Raw genomic sequence first — 19181 nt, 5'->3', positions numbered from 1 at the left:
GCTAGATGGGAGAAATACCTCATGCTATGATTTGCTACTCATGGCTTACATGGGCCAGATTTTCCTCCAAACAAGAGAACAAAGGAAAACAGAATACAAGTCAAAAAATAAAACCCAACTCCACTTTTCAGTCCCACATTCAATTTCCCTTTTATTATTGAGAGGACTAATGGAGGAATTGTGCTTTTCTGCTGCAGTCAAATGCCAGCAGTGTCTGGAGAACCACCCTTCCTTTGTCTCTAGTTCCTTTTAAGCCTTTACAGGGGCTATCACTCATGACAGTAGTTTGAAGAGCACAACAACATTAAGTGGATTCGCTTGGTATGGCCAACCGATCTATCACATTCCCATTTATGCCCACACATTAAATAAATGATTCTTGAAAATTGTGGTAGTGGTCAGCTTCTGGCATGTAGCCATCAAAAGATTGCTGGTTGAGCCAGCAGCTTCCATGAATAGAACAGGTTAAATGAACAGTCAATTAACATTGAGCTGCACTGTGATCAATGTAGAAACAACAAGGGGATTTGTACAAGTTTTGCAGGCAGCTGTCATTATGCAGCACTCATTCAGCTCCCCACTATCAGTAAAAAGATGGCTGCATGGGGACAACACCTGCAATCTTGAGTAATTTGATAACACTTTTCTATAGCCTCGTGGTCCATGATTTGCTCAGGATTAATCAGTCATGGCACCACTGGGACCATTAATGAGAAAATGACAGGGTTATACAGCAAAGCTACAGGTGCCCTGGACTGATCTGGTGTTTTACTACAATATACCCCACATGTAGTTGACCATTTGCATCACTGCAGTGTGCTGCATGTCATCAAACATGCCAATGCAGAAAGGTTCTCAGCTGAAAGAAACTGAGCAACAGCAACTAATGAAGAAGAATCTACTGAAAAGGAGGGAGAAGGAGGATGACGGGCAAACAAATTCTAGTCAGAGGGGTCTGAACTAACTGAAAGAACAACATTTTCAGTCAGCTGCTCTTTCTATTCCCCTGAAAGGTGGAAAATAAAACCCTCTGTTTGTTATTTAGTCAAAGTGAGAATTCAATTACACTCTTCTGCATCCATTTTAGACATTGATATTGTTAGCTGAATAAAGTTACTCAAAATCTTATAATAATGCTTTGAAAAATCAAATTGGGAACTGGAGCTTGAGCACTTCTTTTTCTAATAAGCAGTTTACCTGGGTCCTTTTTTCTCATCCAAGTGTACCTGGCAGTGGCAATTGGCTGCTTCTGCTCTGATCTTCACTATCACCACATCAAAAGGCACTTCAGAATAGTACACTTTGATCTTTGGCGTAAAGACAGGATTCAAGTTCAACTGTGGGCTGGTGAAGATGTGTGTAATGTATGCCAGAGTATGTTTAGCTGTTCAAAACAAAATGCAGAAGTAAATCACTTAACATAATCAGAACATCAGATATTTAAATAAAAAGTGATCATTTAGACAGTTAACTGCAATTAGGTTTGGGTAAGTACACTCAACAAAGAATAATAGTTTGTAGTGGGAATCACTCAGTTTAAGTCAATCTCATACAGAGTCTTGTATATTTATTTGATTTCTTTTTCATTCTTCTACATCCAGAGGTACCTTCACGCACAACTGAATTACTTTTTCTTCACCACCAAACCACCCGTGGTACTTTTCACCCACTATACATCACCACTAAATTGCCACATCTCCAATGATTCAATAATATACATACAGAGTTTATTAAGGGCAATGCAATAACGCCAAAGCTGAGGGAGGCAGGGAGGGCATTAAATCAAAATGGGATGCACAGTGCCTCAGTGGTTAGTACTTTTGCCTCATTGCACCAGGGACTCCGATTCAATTCCACCCTTGGGTGACTGTGTGGAGTTTGCATGTTCTTCCCATGTCTGTGTAGACTACTGCTGGATGCTGTGGTTTCCCCCAACAGTCCAAAGATGTGCAGGTTAGTAGATTGGCTAATGTAAATTGCCCAATAGTGTCCAGGGATGTGCAGGCGAGGTGGATTAGCTGCGGGAAATGTAGGGTTATGGGTTTGGAGGCATGGGATGTAGCGAGGTCTGGGTTGGATACTTTTCAGAGGGTGGGTGCAGACTCAAAGCACTAAATGCCCACATCCTGTACTGTACAGATTCTAAATCTAAATATGATTCTAAATTGGAGTTAGAATGGGAGAGAAGGCATTCCTTCCACTACAGTGCCCACCTGTTTAAAAAAAGCCATGATGTGGAGGTGCCGGTGTTGCACTGGGGTGGACAAAGCCAAAGTCGCACAACACCAGGTTATAGTCCAACAGGTTTATTTGAAATAACAAGCTTTCAGAGCCACTTCAGCTGACGATGGAGCAGCACTCCGAAAGCTTGTGATTTCAAATAAATGTGTTGGACTATAATCTGGTGTTGTGTGACTTCTGACTTAATAAATAAGCATCATGGGTTTGGTGGCAACTGTTTATCTCCCTATCCACCTGACTTTTTTTATGGGTTAGCAGGAACTGCAGGTGCTGGAGGATCTGAGATAACAAGGTGTAGAGCTGGATGAACACAGCAGGCCAAGCAGCATCAGAGGAACAGGAAGGCTGACGTTTCGGGCCTAGATCCTACTTCAGAAATGTCAGCATTGTCCTTTGTTTGTCAGTATGCAGCTGGCAACACAGTGTTTTCCTGGTGGTGGGGTGAAATATATTAAGTAAAATCTGTTCACAATCATGTTAAAATTAAAAAAAACAGGTGATTTGGGTAAGAAAAATGTTGAACTCCTGGGGCCCTCTGGTTAAAAAAAAATCTTGACTTTTCTGTTGTAGCGATAATGTTTCTACCCTTGGATCAGGAGGCCCGGCTTCAAGCCCCACCTGCTCCAAAAGTGTGTAATAACATTTCTGAACAGGTTGATTAGTAAAATGGGTTAAAAAGAGGTAGTTCACCTCCTCCTCCTATCTCCCTTCCTTGTTTTTTGATGTTAGCATTGCCCTTAACAGGCTTTGTTTGTAAATATTCAGTCGACCACATGGGTTTTTTTTTGGTGGCAGAGCAAGAAAAGTACATATAGAACATAGAACATAGAACAGTACAGCACAGAACAGGCCCTTCAGCCCACAATGTTGTGCCGATCATTGATCCTCATGTATGCACCCTCAAATTTCTGTGACCATATACATGTCCAGCAGTCTCTTAAATGACCCCAATGACCTTGCTTCCACAACTGCTGCTGGCAACGCATTCCATGCTCTCACAACTCTCTGCGTAAAGAACCTGCCTCTGACATCCCCTCTATACTTTCCACCAACCAGCTTAAAACTATGACCCCTCATGCTAGCCATTTCTGCCCTGGGAAATAGTCTCTGGCTATCAACTCTATCTATGCCTCTCATTATTTGTATACCTCAATTAGGTCCCCTCTCCTCCTCCTTTTCTCCAATGAAAAGAGACCGAGCTCAGTCAACCTCTCTTCATAAGATAAGCCCTCCAGTCCAGGCAGCATCCTGGTAAACCTCCTCTGAACCCTCTCCAAAGCATCCACATCTTTCCTATAATAGGGTGACCAGAACTGGACGCAGTATTCCAAGTGCGGTCTAACCAAAGTTTTATAGAGCTGCAACAAGATCTCACGACTCTTAAACTCAATCCCCCTGTTAATGAAAGCCAAAACACCATATGCTTTCTTAACAACGCTGTCCACTTGGGTGGCCATTTTAAGGGATCTATGTATCTGCACACCAAGATCCCTCTGTTCCTCCACGCTGCCAAGAATCCTATCCTTAATCCTGTACTCAGCTTTCAAATTCGACCTTCCAAAATGCATCACCTCGCATTTATCCAGGTTGAACTCCATCTGCCACCTCTCAGCCCATCTCTGCATCCTGTCAATGTCCCGCTGCAGCCTACAACAGCCCTCTACACTGTCAACGACACCTCCGACCTTTGTGTCGTCTGCAAACTTGCTGACCCATCCTTCAATCCCCTCATCCAAGTCATTAATAAAAATTACAAACAGTAGAGGCCCAAGGACAGAGCCCTGTGGAACCCCACTCACCACTGACTTCCAGGCAGAATATTTTCCTTCTACTACCACTCGCTGTCTTCTGTTGGCCAGCCAATTCTGTATCCAAGCAGCTAAGTTCCCCTGTATCCCATTCCTCCTGACCTTCTGATGAGCCTACCATGGGGAACCTTATCAAATGCCTTACATATATAGATATAGAATAATAAAGTCTACACACAATGGTGTCTTCATTTTTCTGTCTCAATATATAAAAAAACACAGTTGATTGAGGAAAAAAAAATGGGTAGCTGTTGAGGTCCTCTTGTGGTATGGTGGTAGGGTCCCTATGTTTGAGCCTAAAGGCCCAAGGGTTCATGTCTGATCCACATTAGAGGTGTGCAAGTAACCTCTCTGAATAGGCTGATTAAAAATACTAAGTAGGCAGTTGTTTTTGTGCTCTTGTACTGTAGTCATGATGTCATGTACAGTTCAACTGTACAAAACGCTAGTGCGGCCTCAGTTGGAATATTGCGTGCAGCTCTGGTCGCCCCATTACAGGAAGGATATGGAAACATTGGAAAAGGTGCAGAGGAGATTTACCAGGGTGTTGCCTGGCCTGGAGCGAAAGCCTTATGATGAAAGGCTGAGGGACTTGGGTCTGTTCTCATTGGAGAGAAGACGACTAAGAGGGGATTTAATAGAGACATTCAGGACGATCAGAAGATTAGATAGGGTGGACAGTGAGAATCTTTTTCCGAGGATGATGACCTCAACTTGCACGAGGGGGCATAGCTACAAATTGAGGGGTGATAGATTTAAGACAGATGCCAGAGGCACGTTCTTTACTCAGAGAGTGGTAAGGGCGTGGAACACCCTGACTGCCAATGCAGTTAACTCAGCCACATTAGGGCATTTAAACAGTCATTGGATAAGCATATGGATAATGATGGGACAGTGTAGGGGGAGGGGCTTGGATTAGTTCACAGGCCGGCGTAACATGAGGGCCAAAGGGCCTGTTCTGCGCTGTATTGTTCTATGTTCTATGTCCTTATCTCTGAGCCAGGAGGTCCAGGGTCAAGTCCCACTATATATATATTCTAACTGTTGTGTTCAGAGATGTTATTATACACTTATGGAGCAGGTGTAACTTGAATCTGGGCCTCTTGGCACCACGGTAGGCACTACCATTGTACCACAAGAGCTCTTAGCTCAAGCTACAAAGTGAATTGTGAGATTAATTTTTTTTAAAGCGTAGACTAAGACAAACTGATGTTGAACAAATAGTGCTCTTCCTTCATTATCACTCAGTCAAATTCTTGTAGTTAACAGCATTGTTGGAGCGGGTTTATTAAACAAACTGCATCCTTTATTTATTTGTTTAAAAAGACAGAACACCATCATTTTCAACCAATCAAAAAGGCAATTAGGCTTTGCCATCAAGACCCACATTTGGCATATCATGCATTTAATTTTTATGCACAAGAATGCTACTTAGATTTTCATGCACCGTTAACTTAAAAATATAAGCCTCAATTTTACGCCTTTTAGGAAGTGCAGTGGGTTTCTGACCTCAAAAGTTCATACAAACTAGGGAACAGTGTTGGAATTGGGAGATAGCGGAATGGTTGAATTAGAACATAGAACATAGAACATTACAGCACAGTACAAGCCCTTTGGCCCTTGATGTTGTGCCGACCTGTCACACCGATCTCAAGCCTATCTAACCTACACTATTCCATGCACGTCCATATGCTTGTCCAATGATGACTTGAATGTACTTAAAGTTGGCAAATCTCCTACCGTTGCAGGCAAAGCGTTCCATTCCCATACTACTCTCTGAGGAAAGAAACCACCTCTGACATCTGTCCTGTATCTTTCACCCCTCAATTTAAAGCTATGCCCCCTCGTGCTTGCCGTCACCATCCTAGGAAAAAGGCTCTCCCTATCCACACTATCTAACCCTCTGATTATTTTATATGTCTCAATTAAGTCACCTCTCAACCTTCTTCTCTCTAACGAAAACAGCCTCAAGTCCCTCAGCCTTTCCTCATAAGACCTTCCCTCCATACCAGGCAATGTCCCAGTAAATCTCCTTTGCACCCTTTCCAAAGCTTCCACATCCTTCTTATAATGCAGTGGCCAGAACTGTACGCAATACTCCAAGTGCGGCCGCACCAGAGTTTTGTACAGTTGCAGCATAACCTCTTGGTTTCAGAACTCGATCCGTCTATTCATAAAAGCTAAAACACTGTTTACCTTCTTAACAGCCCTGTCAACCTGGGTGGCAATTTTCATGGATCTGTGTACATGGACACCAAGATCTCTCTGCTCATCTACACTACCAAGAATCTTACCATTAGCCCAGTACTTTGCCTTCTGGTTACTCCTACCAAAGTGCATCACTTCACACTTGTCTGCATTAAACTCCATTTGCCACCTCTCAGCCCAGCTCTGCAGCTTATCTATGTCTCTCTGCAACAGCATCCTTCGTAACTATCCACAACTCCACTGACCTTAGTGTTGTCTGCAAATTTACTAACCCATCCTTCTCCGCCCTCATCCAGGTTATTTCTAAAAATGACAAACAGCAGTGGACCCAACACCGACCCTTGCTGTACACCACTAGTAACTGGTCTCCAGGATGAACATTTCTCATCAACTACCACCCTCTGTCTTCTTTCAGCAAGCCAATTTCTGGTCCAAACTGCTATATCTCCCACAATCCCATTCCTCCGCATTTTGTACAATAGCCTACTGTGGAGAACCTTATCGAATGCCTTGCTGAAATCCATATATACCACATCAACCGGTTTACTCTCATCTACCTGTTTGGTCACCTTCTCAAAGAACTCAATAAGGATTGTGAGGCACGACCTTCCCTTCACAAAACCGTGCTGACTATCCCTAATCAATTTATTCTTTTCTAGATGATTATAAATCCTATCTCTTATAACATTTTCTAACACTTTACCAACAACTGAGGTAAGGCTCATTGGTTTATAATGATCAGGGTTGTCTCTACTCCCCTTCTTGAACAGGGGAACCACATTTGCTATCCTCTAGTCATCTGGCACTATTCCTGTAGACAATGATGAGTTAAAGATCAATGCCAAAGGCTCAGCAATCTCCTCCCTGGCTTCCCAGAGGATCTGAGGATAAATTCCATCCGGCCCAGGGGACTTATCTTTCTTCACCCTCTGTAGGATTTCTAATACCTTTTCCTTGTGAGCCTCAATCCCACCTAGTCTAGTAGCCTGTATCTCAGTATTCTCCTCGAAAACATTGTCATTTTCTAGAGTGAATGCTGTCGAAAAATATTCATTTAGTGCTTCCCCTATCTCCTCTGACTCTACACACAGTTAGGAATTGTCCCTAATTAAAAAAATAGCAGATAAAGAATTAGGTCCCACAGCAAGTTTCAAGTATTTAATTGAGGCTGTGGCTCCAGAAAGACACACAGCAATTTTTCAGACCTCTATTCCAAAGTGGGTGCTTGGATTCCAAACCAAGCTCGTTGTGGACAAGTGGCGGAACAGGCAGAACATCTACAGTACTATCTCAATCAACCCAAAAATGGTCCTGTGCAACAACCAAACATGCAATGGCTTCAATGCAGAAGTAATATTCTACATGGTCAAAGCAGTCATCAACACAGACCAGAAATACTGTATACAGATCCAGATAACAGCTTCATTGCTAAACTGGTATCGTTTGCCAATTTTCCTTCTGCCCAACCTTCAGTCAAATAAACTGGGAATGAATTGGGTAAATTAGCAACAGAGGTTGTCTCTCTCAAACAGAAACTGAGGTGAGAGACTTGATGGGGGGAGCGGTTGTCAGTGTAGTGTGGCTGTGGTTGGGTGATGGTGAGAAGTAACATAATGTGTGGAATCAGAAATTTGATGATGGAGGTATAAGTAGTTGAGACTGGGATAGGTGAATGAACAAAGTACTATGATCCAGTGGCAGTATTCCTATCTCTGGGCCAGACTGCCCATGTCCAAGTCCTACCCATCCTGGAGGTGTATCTTAACGTGTCTGAGCGGATTTAGTAATGTAACCACATCATCACAAGAGTGACACAAAGTCACATGATCTCATTGCTTTCTCTCACTCTCTTGCGGCCTGAAGATGTTTCTTATATTATGTTAATGTTTTACATACCACAGTGTACCCTGTATATATTCTTTAGGAGTACAGCATGGCCAAAAATATTAAAAGCAGGACCTTCAAGGCCTCATTAGCAAGAGAGGTTCTTGCAGCTTGCTGCTTGCAGCAGTACCTCACAGAGAAACTGGGTTGTTTGCTGGGCCATCTCACTTTTAAAGGGACACAGCAGACTTTTATGAGCTATTGCATTTTCCCACTGGCATCCAATAGGTCTCCTGGCCATATATTTTGTCTTAATGAAAAGGAATCTACTTCAAAAAGAAAGGTCGGCATTCCTTGCTATCACTGTAGGTGTGCTCACTGTGTAAACAGTTCCTGAAAAATGTCGGTTGCAATGTGTTGAAATTTTTTTTCTTTTGTGTCCATTAGTGCTGCAGTCAGTAACAAAATGTGTGGGAGCTGCATTACAATATAACATCCACATTTGGCATTTGGACTTAAAGGGACAAAAATAAGAAGTTCTGTTTATTCGAAAATAAATCACTAATGTTCATGTATAATTCCTTGATTTTACTTATGTTGTTTCTAAGACAGGGCAACCATCTTATCACAGAAGTTACTGTAACATCAGTAGAAAAAATAATCAATTAGACTGGCATTCATCTACCTGAAAATCTCAGTGAAAATGTTCCTGCGTCATGGACTGTTGTTGAGGGTTATTAGTGACCTGACCTGCACAGAATTCTGTTGCTGTATGAAAGAGGTCATTGTAAAAAAAGTCTATAAATGTGTGCTGTGTAACAGAATGACTAATCAGCATGACTGTTTGTTGATTTATTAGACTCCAGATCAACCAACTTTCAAGAAGATAGAATTGCTGCTTTTACATTAGAAATAGTAGGCGATAACCTTTTAAATTACTTTAGATAGTGAACAAAAGATAAGAAAGAGTGATCATAAGGAACTAGTCTCAGAGGGTTCAGATGAGGTCATAGTGACAGTTAAGCTTGAGAGGTTTGTATCTACAATCTGAGCACAGAGGAGATTATAGATTTGTAACCAGTCTAATACTATATATTGTGCATTTTTCATTTTAGTGTCTTTGTTTTGGACAACGTGGCTATCTTAAAACAAAGTACTGATAGTCAAGGTGAATCAGATGATAGGTGCACTACCTCACAGTATTAGCACCTGTGATTTTGGTAGGCATCCAAATTGTTAATAAGGTGATAATGCAGATGACTCAGGAGGATTTCCTAAAGACACCAGGTTCATTGATGCTTACAGCGGTACTAGCAGATCTATTAGCAAATAAACCTGGCCATTACTTTTTCAGATCATCACGAGTGCTTAGCCTAATAATAACCAGCCAGTGACTTGGTTTTCTGCTCAATGTGCTTTACAGATATCTCCCAGTCACTGCAGATGATTTTGAAACCAGGAATAAAGTAGCAGCTCAATTTTTAAAAGAAATCGTCAGTTATTCCAATGTTAAAGAATTTGTCACAAAATTTACTTACTAGTATTTTAGCATGTTGATCATTTTCCCCCATGCTCCCCATTTCATAACCCTCAGAAATTTAGTGCAGCACCTATGCCATTGCACACCACAAGTTCAATCACACTGTATATTATTTTGGAATTCCCTCTGCAAAACTGCTTGTTAAGACCGCAATATATTTGTGATTCCAAACTTATCAATAAATAATGGAAATCTATTCATATAAACTGAGCTTTATGTTGAAGCACATTCTTGTATATTGAGAATAGAAAGGAAAATGCTGTAGTTTCACATTTTTGTCTGGACAGAATGTTCAGTGTAGGTGACTCTTTCAGAGTTGCTGTCACCTGATTCCATTCAGGATGATCGGCAGGAGCAAAGCAGAGTTCCCTGAGACATCAAATGCCACCAAAACAGCATTATCCATATCTGCTAATGTGCTTTCCATCATACCTTTGGTTCTATGCACAAGTGACTGGAAAAGACTGAAGACTCTCAGTCCGTTATAACGGCCTGTAGATAGCCTTCACTGAAAGACGGCACTGGCTATAATGATGTTGAAATTCATTAAGTTCATGCCCCCAGCTAATCCAGACAAATGTACGAAATGTTAGCAGTGTCAGACAATTTGAGGCTCTTGATGCAGGTAATGGATACTTTATGCAGGTGGATCAAATTCATCCTCCTTTGAAAGAACGTTATGACTGATTATGCCAATTTTAATGAACTGGAAGCGTTCTGAAAGTGCATGGGATAGTGAGATGCATCCATGTGGTCATATAGACCTATCACCTCAATCACAGTATTATGCATATTAATATTTATTTCTCAGACAGTATCACAATATATTAATTCACATCAACCCGATGTATCGAATTAATTCAAAAGGTGGGAATAGATGGGAAAGATTACCAGTCAAGGACAAACCTAGCTCTTTAACCCTGACTAATAAAGTTCTTATAGCACTGACAGTCAGAGGCAGAGGGGGTAAGCAATGAAGCTTGTGCAACAAATGGATCATTAATAAACCCACCATCAAAGCATTGACATCAGATGGACAGATCTAGGAGCTTGTACAACATAGCACTTTTACAGATCTTCAATATCTTTTCCTGCTACATACTCCACAGCTTTACAGTATAAAACTGAACCATGAACGAGAAGGAAGGCAATTTGGGATAAAAGTTAGATCATGAGGCAAATACTGATCATGCAGATCCAGCTCAAACCACGCACATGCATTACCTAGTACAACGTTGCAGCCAAAAGAAGCCACTCTGTGAGCTTCATTTACCACAATAATTACCTTTAGCACTGATATGTTGTGTGTGGTAACTAACGTGTAAACAATAACCACTTCAAGTTGAATGTCTTGTGAAAAACTGTGCCTTAGCTGGGACTGAGACATTCAGTGGGAATTAGCTGGTGATCCCATTTGCCCATATAACTAATTATAGCCAAATCCATTGTTTTGTTTTAACAAATCCATCCACAGGATATGGGCATCACTGGCAGGGCCAGCATTTCCTGTGAACTCTTAATAAGTCATCTTTATCAATGCAGTTAAATGGCTTGCAAGACCATTTCAGAGTCAACCATCTTGCTATGTATCTTCGGTCACATAGAGGACAGAGCAGGTAAAGATAGCCAATTTCTTTCCCTAGCAGATATCAGTAAGCTAGATGCAGATTTACAATATTCATGGGCATCATTACTATCATACAATGGACCATGAATCAACAATAAGTTACTTACAGACGTATTTAACTTTTAATGACATGTTTTATTTTGAAAAAGACACAGACAAAAGATGACCACAGACCACTGTGAATCCATGGAATTTCACACCTGTAGAGTGTCAGGGAAGCTTCAGACAGAGAGGCTTAAAAGGAAGTGATGAAAAGCAGAAACATGATTAGCTCTCTCAACAGAAAGCTATTGCCTGTGGATGATGTTCCAAATTGCACTCAGGATATGTTAGCCCTTCTACAATTTTACAACAAAAGTGTTAAGATCCACCTGCAACCTCTGGGCTACATGTTCGCCAGCTAATGAGCTGGTGAGGACAAATGTGCCATGACAGTCACAATTTGAGGACAGCCATTCGACATCTCTGTGCTACAGGCAAGAGAAAGAGTCTCTTGTTCTGAGAGCTGAAAGCCAGGCAATTGAGTAAAGTCACCGTCAAGAAGGAAACAGGACAAAAACCTGTCAGCTAACTACACAGCCAAAAATCTTGAAATCAACTGCTTCACTACCAATCTCAGCAATGTTGGCATCATCCAAATTAAAGATGGTAATATTTCACCATTTTCTCTTCATGAAATACAGAAACTGATTAGTGTACGTTTTCTCTGCTTTTTTTTTACTCAGTTCACATTTTGCATGTGTGTCACATTTCACTTTTTTTGTATTTAATAGCTAACTAATAGCTAACACTCTTTCTTTAACTTAAGAAAGCCTGGTAAGTTTAGCTCTTTTTAAAACATGAATACATTTGGATTGAAAATAAAATCCACAAGGCAAGCAAATTAACCTTGCTATGGCCATCGGAGAGAGGAAATGGATTGAGAAGGGAAAGCAATTCACCCTCTCCACTTGAAAACATAACCATTTAGGTGCATCCCATTTGGAATTGTAACAAACTGGGGACCTTCACCTGGTGACTAATTGTACATTACTGCTGCAGAGTTCCCTCAATTTATTGTGCACAGTGGTTTGTTGCCCTGCACTGTCCCTTTAAGTCTGATGTATGGCTATGCATGTATTTTAAAGAGAACTTTGTTATGTGTGGCCTGTTTGCCTCCTGATTGTTGCTTCACTTTATACACACAAAGCTGAGAGTGAACATTGAGCAATATATAACTTTATATTTCATGTTTACCTAGTTAATTGAATTTAAATTGCTCAGGTACCTTTAGGAATGAACAAATGGGCACAAGATTACTAGTCCAGTAACATAATTGCTCAGATACCTTTCAGATTGCACAAACGGCACAAGCTTACTCATCCACTAACATAACCAGTGTGCTATACAGATGATGGTCCTCCCTGTTCTGCGGCACAATTACTATAACCTGCACAAGGATGCTGTTTAGATAAATGCGGAATTGCCCCAAGAGAAAGTGAACTCTTATGGACTGAGTCCAGCCATTTCAAATCTGCTGGGCACTTCCTGACTATATTTACTGACTGGTGGGGGGAGTAGATTCGTAGTCAACAACGATATCAATTCAATCATTTTCACATTGAAGATCATCAAGAGGCTCTTGATGCTTAGAATCAAAAATTAATATCTGAACAGGCATCATGAGAAAGGGGCTTCTGTATTCAGCCCAAGTACATTTGAACCCAGAGATAGTGGGAACTGCCGATGCTGTAGAATCTGAGATAACAAGCTGTAGAGCTGGATGAACACAGCAGGCCAAGCAGCATCTCAGGAGCACAAAAGTTGACGTTTCGGTTTCTGAAGAAGGGCCCAGACCCAAAACATCAGCTCTCCTGCTCCTCTGATGCTGCTTGGCCTGTGTTCATCCAGCTCTACACCTTGTGATCTACGTTTGAACCCAAATCTGATAATCAAATAGATAACTATGTATGTTGTAGAGATGTACAGCACAGAAACAAACCCTTCAGTCCAACTCATCCATGCTGACCAGATATCTTAAATTAACCTAGTCTCATTTGTCAGCATTTGATCCATATCCCTCTAAACCCTTCCTATTCACATACCCATTCAGATAGCTTATAAGTGTTGTAATTATACTTGCCTCCACCACTTCCTCTGGCAGCTTTGTTCCATACATGCAGTATCCTCTGCATGCAAAAAATTCTCCCTTAGGTCCTTTTTAAATTTTAACCCTCCCACCTTAAACTCATGACCTTTAATTTTGAAATCCTTTACTCTGGAAAAAAGACCTTGACTATTTACCTTATCCACGCCCCACATGACTTTATAAACCTTTATAAGATCACCCCTCAGCCTTTGATGCTCCAGGGAAATTAGTCCCAATCTATTCAGCTTCTCCCCATACTCAAACCCTCCAACCCTGGCAACATCTTTGCAAATCTTTTCTGGACCCTTTCAAGTTTAACAACATCTTTCCTATAGAAGTGAGACCAGAACTGAGCACAGTATTCCAAAAATGGCCTTACCAATGTCCTGTAAAACTGTAACATGACCTGCTAACTCCTACACTCAATGCACTGACCCATAAAGGCAAGTGTACCAAAAGCCTTCTTCATCAGCCTTTCTACCTGTGAGTACACTTTCAAGGAACTATGAATGTGCACGCCAAGGTCTCTTTGTTCAGCAACACTTTACTAATTTCTTTCACCATTACATTTCAGGTGCAAACTTATCAAAGTTATTTTGCACTGCATGGGGTTTTGATTAAATATTTCTTCACTTATTAAAAGAAAATCGTTTAAAGTTTCCCTAAATGTAGCGCACAACACATTGTAGTGCAGGCACATCAAATACACAGATGAACTCTGCTGATGAGAAAATATACTCAATCAGTTTTTTGTCTTGCAATGTCTAACATACCTGCCACCAAATGAATTTAAATATATATATATATAGGAAAATGATTGATGATGTTGAATTGATTGACTTGTGAATTGAATAACAGATGAAGAACACATTTACCTGTACTGCAGTTCTTTTGTCTGTACTGACCTGCATAAAAAAAACATTATTAGGGAAAACCAAACAATTATTCATCAGTGCACTATTCAAAGATGTTTCTTTAGTTTCTATATTTCTAGGATTAATACTATCAAATTTTAAGTGAGCATAAAAAAAGAAACTTAGCATTTAAATATACTTATCATGTTTTAGTCTTCATTGCTTTTTGTGGCACAATTGGCATTTTATCATTGCACATGTTTGTGAATTTATACTTTGCCACATTCTCTATAGAAAAGATATTTGAAGACACTGTTTAGACGAAATTTCAAAGATTGAAAGCTGCAAAGGATGTGCTTATAAACATACCATTTAAAAGCAGGACTAGGCCACTCAGCCCCTTCAAGACTACTATGCTTTTTAATAAGATCATGGCTGATCAGACATGGAGCCAATTTCATTTTCCTACTATTACTTTTTAGTTGCCTTAATAGTGAAGAGTCTATTTGCCTCCAATTTACAAGTATTCAATGAGCCAGCCTCCATTCGTCTCGAGGGAAGAGAATTACAGAGATTCCCAAACCTCAGAGAAAATAAAATCCTCCTCATTTCTGTATAAAAAGTTAGTGATCTTTTGTATTTAAGCTGTGTCTCCTAGTTCTATTATCTCCCACAATGGAAAACATCTTTTCAGCATCTACCCTATAAAGTCTCTCAGGATCTGATACATTTCAAGAATACCACCTTGCATTTTCCTAAAATCCAACAGTTGCAGGCACAGTCTGTCAAACCTTTGACATAAGACAACTAACCACCCCATTTGTTAGTTGTGTGGATCTTCTCTGAACTGCCTCCAATGCATCTGCATTGTTTTAAAATAAGGAAATCAAAACTGTACGGTACTTAAAAGTGGCTTCCCCAACATGATATAACTATAGTGAAACCTCCCTACTTATATATTCCATTCGCCTTGAAATAAACAATGACCTTCCATATTGACTCTCAAGGACTAGTGTATTCTTACTCAAATACTTAATTGTTTTAAAATATTTTTGAAATCTGTAATCAAGCGAAAAAAATTGAAAAGGACTTTTAAGGGTTTATATCAATTGTAAAGCGATCAATTATAATCTTCTTGGATAATATGAAATACTGGTCCATGAGACGTTTGTACCCCCGACCTGGAAGCAGTGCCAAGAGCTCCAGGGAAATTGAAAAGATTCCAGATATGTGCCATACCAGGCAGATTAAACAGGCAGAACCCAACTTTGGACAAGGCTGTTGCCTTTGGAAAATTGGCTCCGTTCTTACAGGGAAAAAAACACCGAAAATCTGCATGGAACAGCAGTGTAGCTGCAAAGGAGATCTACATGTGAAGTGGCTGGACCTCTGTGGGGTAGTCTCTGTTGTATCTACTGTCCAATTTGTAATTTATTGACTGGGATTTGTTTGTTAATTTACATTGATCTTTACTTGCATTTAAGTAAAAATTATAAAATTTGAAATATTGTTGGCGGTCTCTTCATTTGAGGCACAGTTTGGCAAATTTAGTTATTTTAACTGGGATCTTAACAAAATCTATTGGAAAAATCAATGGATTCCTTACCTATTTTGTTGTTGTTGTCAAACTTTTCAACTGAGTGAGAAGATATTGCTCTAGTTTGATCCCTATTAAGAAAAATGAACATTGTATAAGAAAACTAGATGACTAGGTTCACTGCTAGCAATATAGTAGATCCTCATATTCTCACAGTTACTCATCTGTGATAAAGGTTGCTGGGGAGAACAACTGAACTACGATGTTCAAAAAACACTGTTCATTTGATGCAGCTTGTCATTGTTCTCTCTTAAAGAAGACCAGTGAGGTTGTAGTACGGGTTCAAACTAACTTTTCATTTGTGAACAAATCAGACAGGAATACCTGAAAACCTTTAGCATTTCAGTCCCTCCGAGATGTTTTCAATGCCAAAACAATGGTAAATCACTAAAGATATCATTATTGACGTTATTCCTGTGCTAGGACCTGAGTGGAGCATGAGCTTCTATCAGCCTCTCAACAGTTTCATCATTAGCAAAGAAGAAATAAAAGCTAATATAAAGAATAAAAAAAATCACGATAAAGACTACAGTCATTATCAGAATATCAGAAATCCTCTTACTTTGCAGTGGAAAACAGAGGGTAAACTTAATCAAGGAGTTATAGTGGAAAAGGAAATTAATACTATATAAAATGAAGCAGGAAACAAATCAGCGAAGGCTGAATATTGTACTAGTTTATTGTACTTAGAATCTAACATCCTGGCTACAGAATGACAAATACTGACAGCAAGTACAATGCTAAATCTTTATTCTCTGTGGCATTTGCTTCCCCATTATTTAAACAGAGTCTGAATCCCAATGACAATGATAGGTCTCTGTCACACACGTTCATCCCTCACAATGGTAAAAAGAAAATTGGATTATACAAAAATGTGTTCTTTGCTGATTTTCTCAACAGTACATTCAAAACAAAGATACTTTCAAAGATTAATCTATTTACCATGTGAAATGATTCAAACTCTTCTGCACATTTGATGCTTGAAACTGGTCATGTAGCATTGAAAATAGCAGGTGCTGAGCAAACACAGATTGTGTTTTAGATGCGTAATCAAAATTGTGATGGAGTGCATATAACATCTTTTGGTATTCTGGATTAATGGATGGGTAAAGCTGTAGAAAAGGACAGGCCATAATAAATAACAAGTCATGAAACAAGAACAATTTTTGACATTTTTACTGTCATTTATAAATATAATTTCCTGCATATTAATTATAAAAACTATAAATCAGAAAGATGAAAAATAAACAAACCAAAACACCCAATCAAATAATTAAGTTTTTGGTTAAAGGATCATAAAAATGATTTTCACAGATTTTCACATATGTCTCAGTGGATTAAAGTGCAATACAGTATCAGATATTTAAAGAATATTTCAGTCAAGTTTGATAATTTTTACCAAACCCAACAAGTTTGATCCAAGGTATTAACATGACCTTAAATAAATTTCCTATCTATTTACATACCAATTCAAATTTTCCTTGACTTTTGAACTCCTTTTGAAAATTAACAATGGCTGTTATAGCTCTTGGAGTCAGACAAAGCTCATGTTTCTGGAAATGGCTGTGATTCTGGAATTAAAATAAACTGATGAAGTGAATTCAGTTACAGTTGACTTGACACAAATGAATACAGCCACAGCTACTACACACAACCGTGATCAGTAGTATTTATTTCAGGTGTTTCAAATACGAAATGTACATAGTTTGAGACTTTTGAGAACTGAAGTTTATGCATCAAAAAGTCCAGAAAGTTCCTGAAGTATTTGTCCCTAAAATCAATTGTGATTTGTACTTACGAATGCAAGCATTCACTAAATAAGCTCACCAAAGGTTCTGAAAGATTAGGCTTATGCCAGATGAATATAAAAATGCTGGACAGTTTTCTCTTTTCTGTTATTTGATCCCAGGATGTACTTACAAAGTTGAAGTGATAAATTGATCTTTATGTATCCAGTTGAGCACCATGCAGTGTAATACTGTACATTCTAACTGTGGTACAAGAGAGCTTCATGTTGGTTGTACATAATGTTGGCTAACGGAACAAAGCAGAACTCCTCCCCATGAATACCTTCCTACCCATAAAAAACAGCAAATGAAGTAATTTTTTTCTTTTGATAAGAAGCCTAATGGAGCAAATTTGGGTTTTTATTATCATAAGCACAGGCTAGAAAAGCTACTGGAAGTTTAGTGGAAAGATTTCAAAATCAGAACTTTTACTTGCAACATTGATGCATGCTTGACTTCAGCTCACTTTATGGTATTTATATTTTTTAATTGGGAGTTTTAATTGGGAGCGCTCCTGTGGCAGAGGCAAAACTGCAGTTGTGCCTTTCCATGGAGCAGGTGTTCCAGACTTGATGTTTAAAAGGTTAAGAAAATTTTTGCTTATTCAAAAGCTCAGTTTCTTTCCAGTCTGTCTCTAACAATCTTTGAGTATACCTCCCCCACAAGGACTACAGCAGTTCAAAATTGCAGCTCACCACTGCCATTTCAAGGTTATTTGGGAATAGGTAATAAATGCTGGCCTTTCCAGTGATATCTCATGAATTAACAAGAAAACAATACTTGTCCAGTAATGAAAATGGAAGTTTCTGGAAAAGCTCAGCAGGTCTGGCAGCATCTGTGAAGAGAAATCAAAGTTAAAATGTTTCGGGTCCAGTGAGCCTTCATCAGATTCAACATTGGGAATGAAGGGCTTGTCATATGAGGGCTGGAAAAAGACTCAGGTCTGTACTCATTGGAATTTAGAAGAGTAAGGGGGCATCTGATTGAAACGTACAGAATTCTGAATGGCTTGGATAGAGTGGAGAGACTAAAAGCTGAGGGCAAAGCCTCAGGGCGAAGGAACAACCTTTTAGAACTGAAATGGGGAAGAATTTCTTCAAACAGAGGCTAGTTAACTGTGGAACTCATTGCCGCAGAAGGCTGTGGGGGCCAAATTGTTGAGTGTATTTAAGACAGAGATAGACAGGTTCTTGCTTGATAAGGGGCTCAAGGGTTACGTGTAGAAAGCAAGAGAATGGGATTGAGAAACAACAAACCCTGATCAAATGTTGCAGCAGAAGCAATGGGCCAGATAGCCTAATTATGCTCAAATATTTTATGGTCTGATGATATTTTGAATCCCTTGGAATGGCCCTTGAATACACCACAAGGAATGTACAAGTGTCCAATGTTGCTCAATGTTGAAACAATTCCTTCATTACCTGGTGTGATAAAATGTAAAACATTTTCTTTTGTGGGTGACTCCAGAAAAGCAGGAATAAAGAAAAGAGAGTCAATAGATGAGGTCATGGTTTTAGGAGGAATTTCTTCACACAGAGAGGTGGAAAAATGGAATGTTCTGCACACA

General features: G+C 39.6%; 1 protein-coding gene across 6 annotated transcripts in view; it reads right to left on the bottom strand.

Annotated features, from left to right (window-relative positions):
* The window catches only part of cped1 (cadherin-like and PC-esterase domain containing 1), a 229699-nt gene that overhangs the window by 114209 nt on the left and 96309 nt on the right, over positions 1-19181 (bottom strand). For all 6 annotated transcript variants that reach the window (XM_048549257.2, XM_048549259.2, XM_048549258.2 and 3 more), the window contains exons 10-14: positions 17294-17398; positions 16770-16939; positions 15837-15898; positions 14252-14281; positions 1198-1384 (exon numbers count right to left, since the gene is read on the bottom strand). In XM_048549257.2, the coding sequence (XP_048405214.2) occupies positions 1198-1384; positions 14252-14281; positions 15837-15898; positions 16770-16939; positions 17294-17398 (554 nt within the window). The remainder of the gene's footprint in view (positions 1-1197; positions 1385-14251; positions 14282-15836; positions 15899-16769; positions 16940-17293; positions 17399-19181) is intronic.

The sequence above is a fragment of the Stegostoma tigrinum genome, chromosome 18 (genome assembly GCF_030684315.1).
Source record: "Stegostoma tigrinum isolate sSteTig4 chromosome 18, sSteTig4.hap1, whole genome shotgun sequence".
Taxonomy (NCBI): domain Eukaryota; kingdom Metazoa; phylum Chordata; class Chondrichthyes; order Orectolobiformes; family Stegostomatidae; genus Stegostoma; species Stegostoma tigrinum.
The sequence above is the reverse complement of the archived record's forward strand: the minus strand, read 5'-3'. Positions and strand labels throughout refer to the sequence as shown.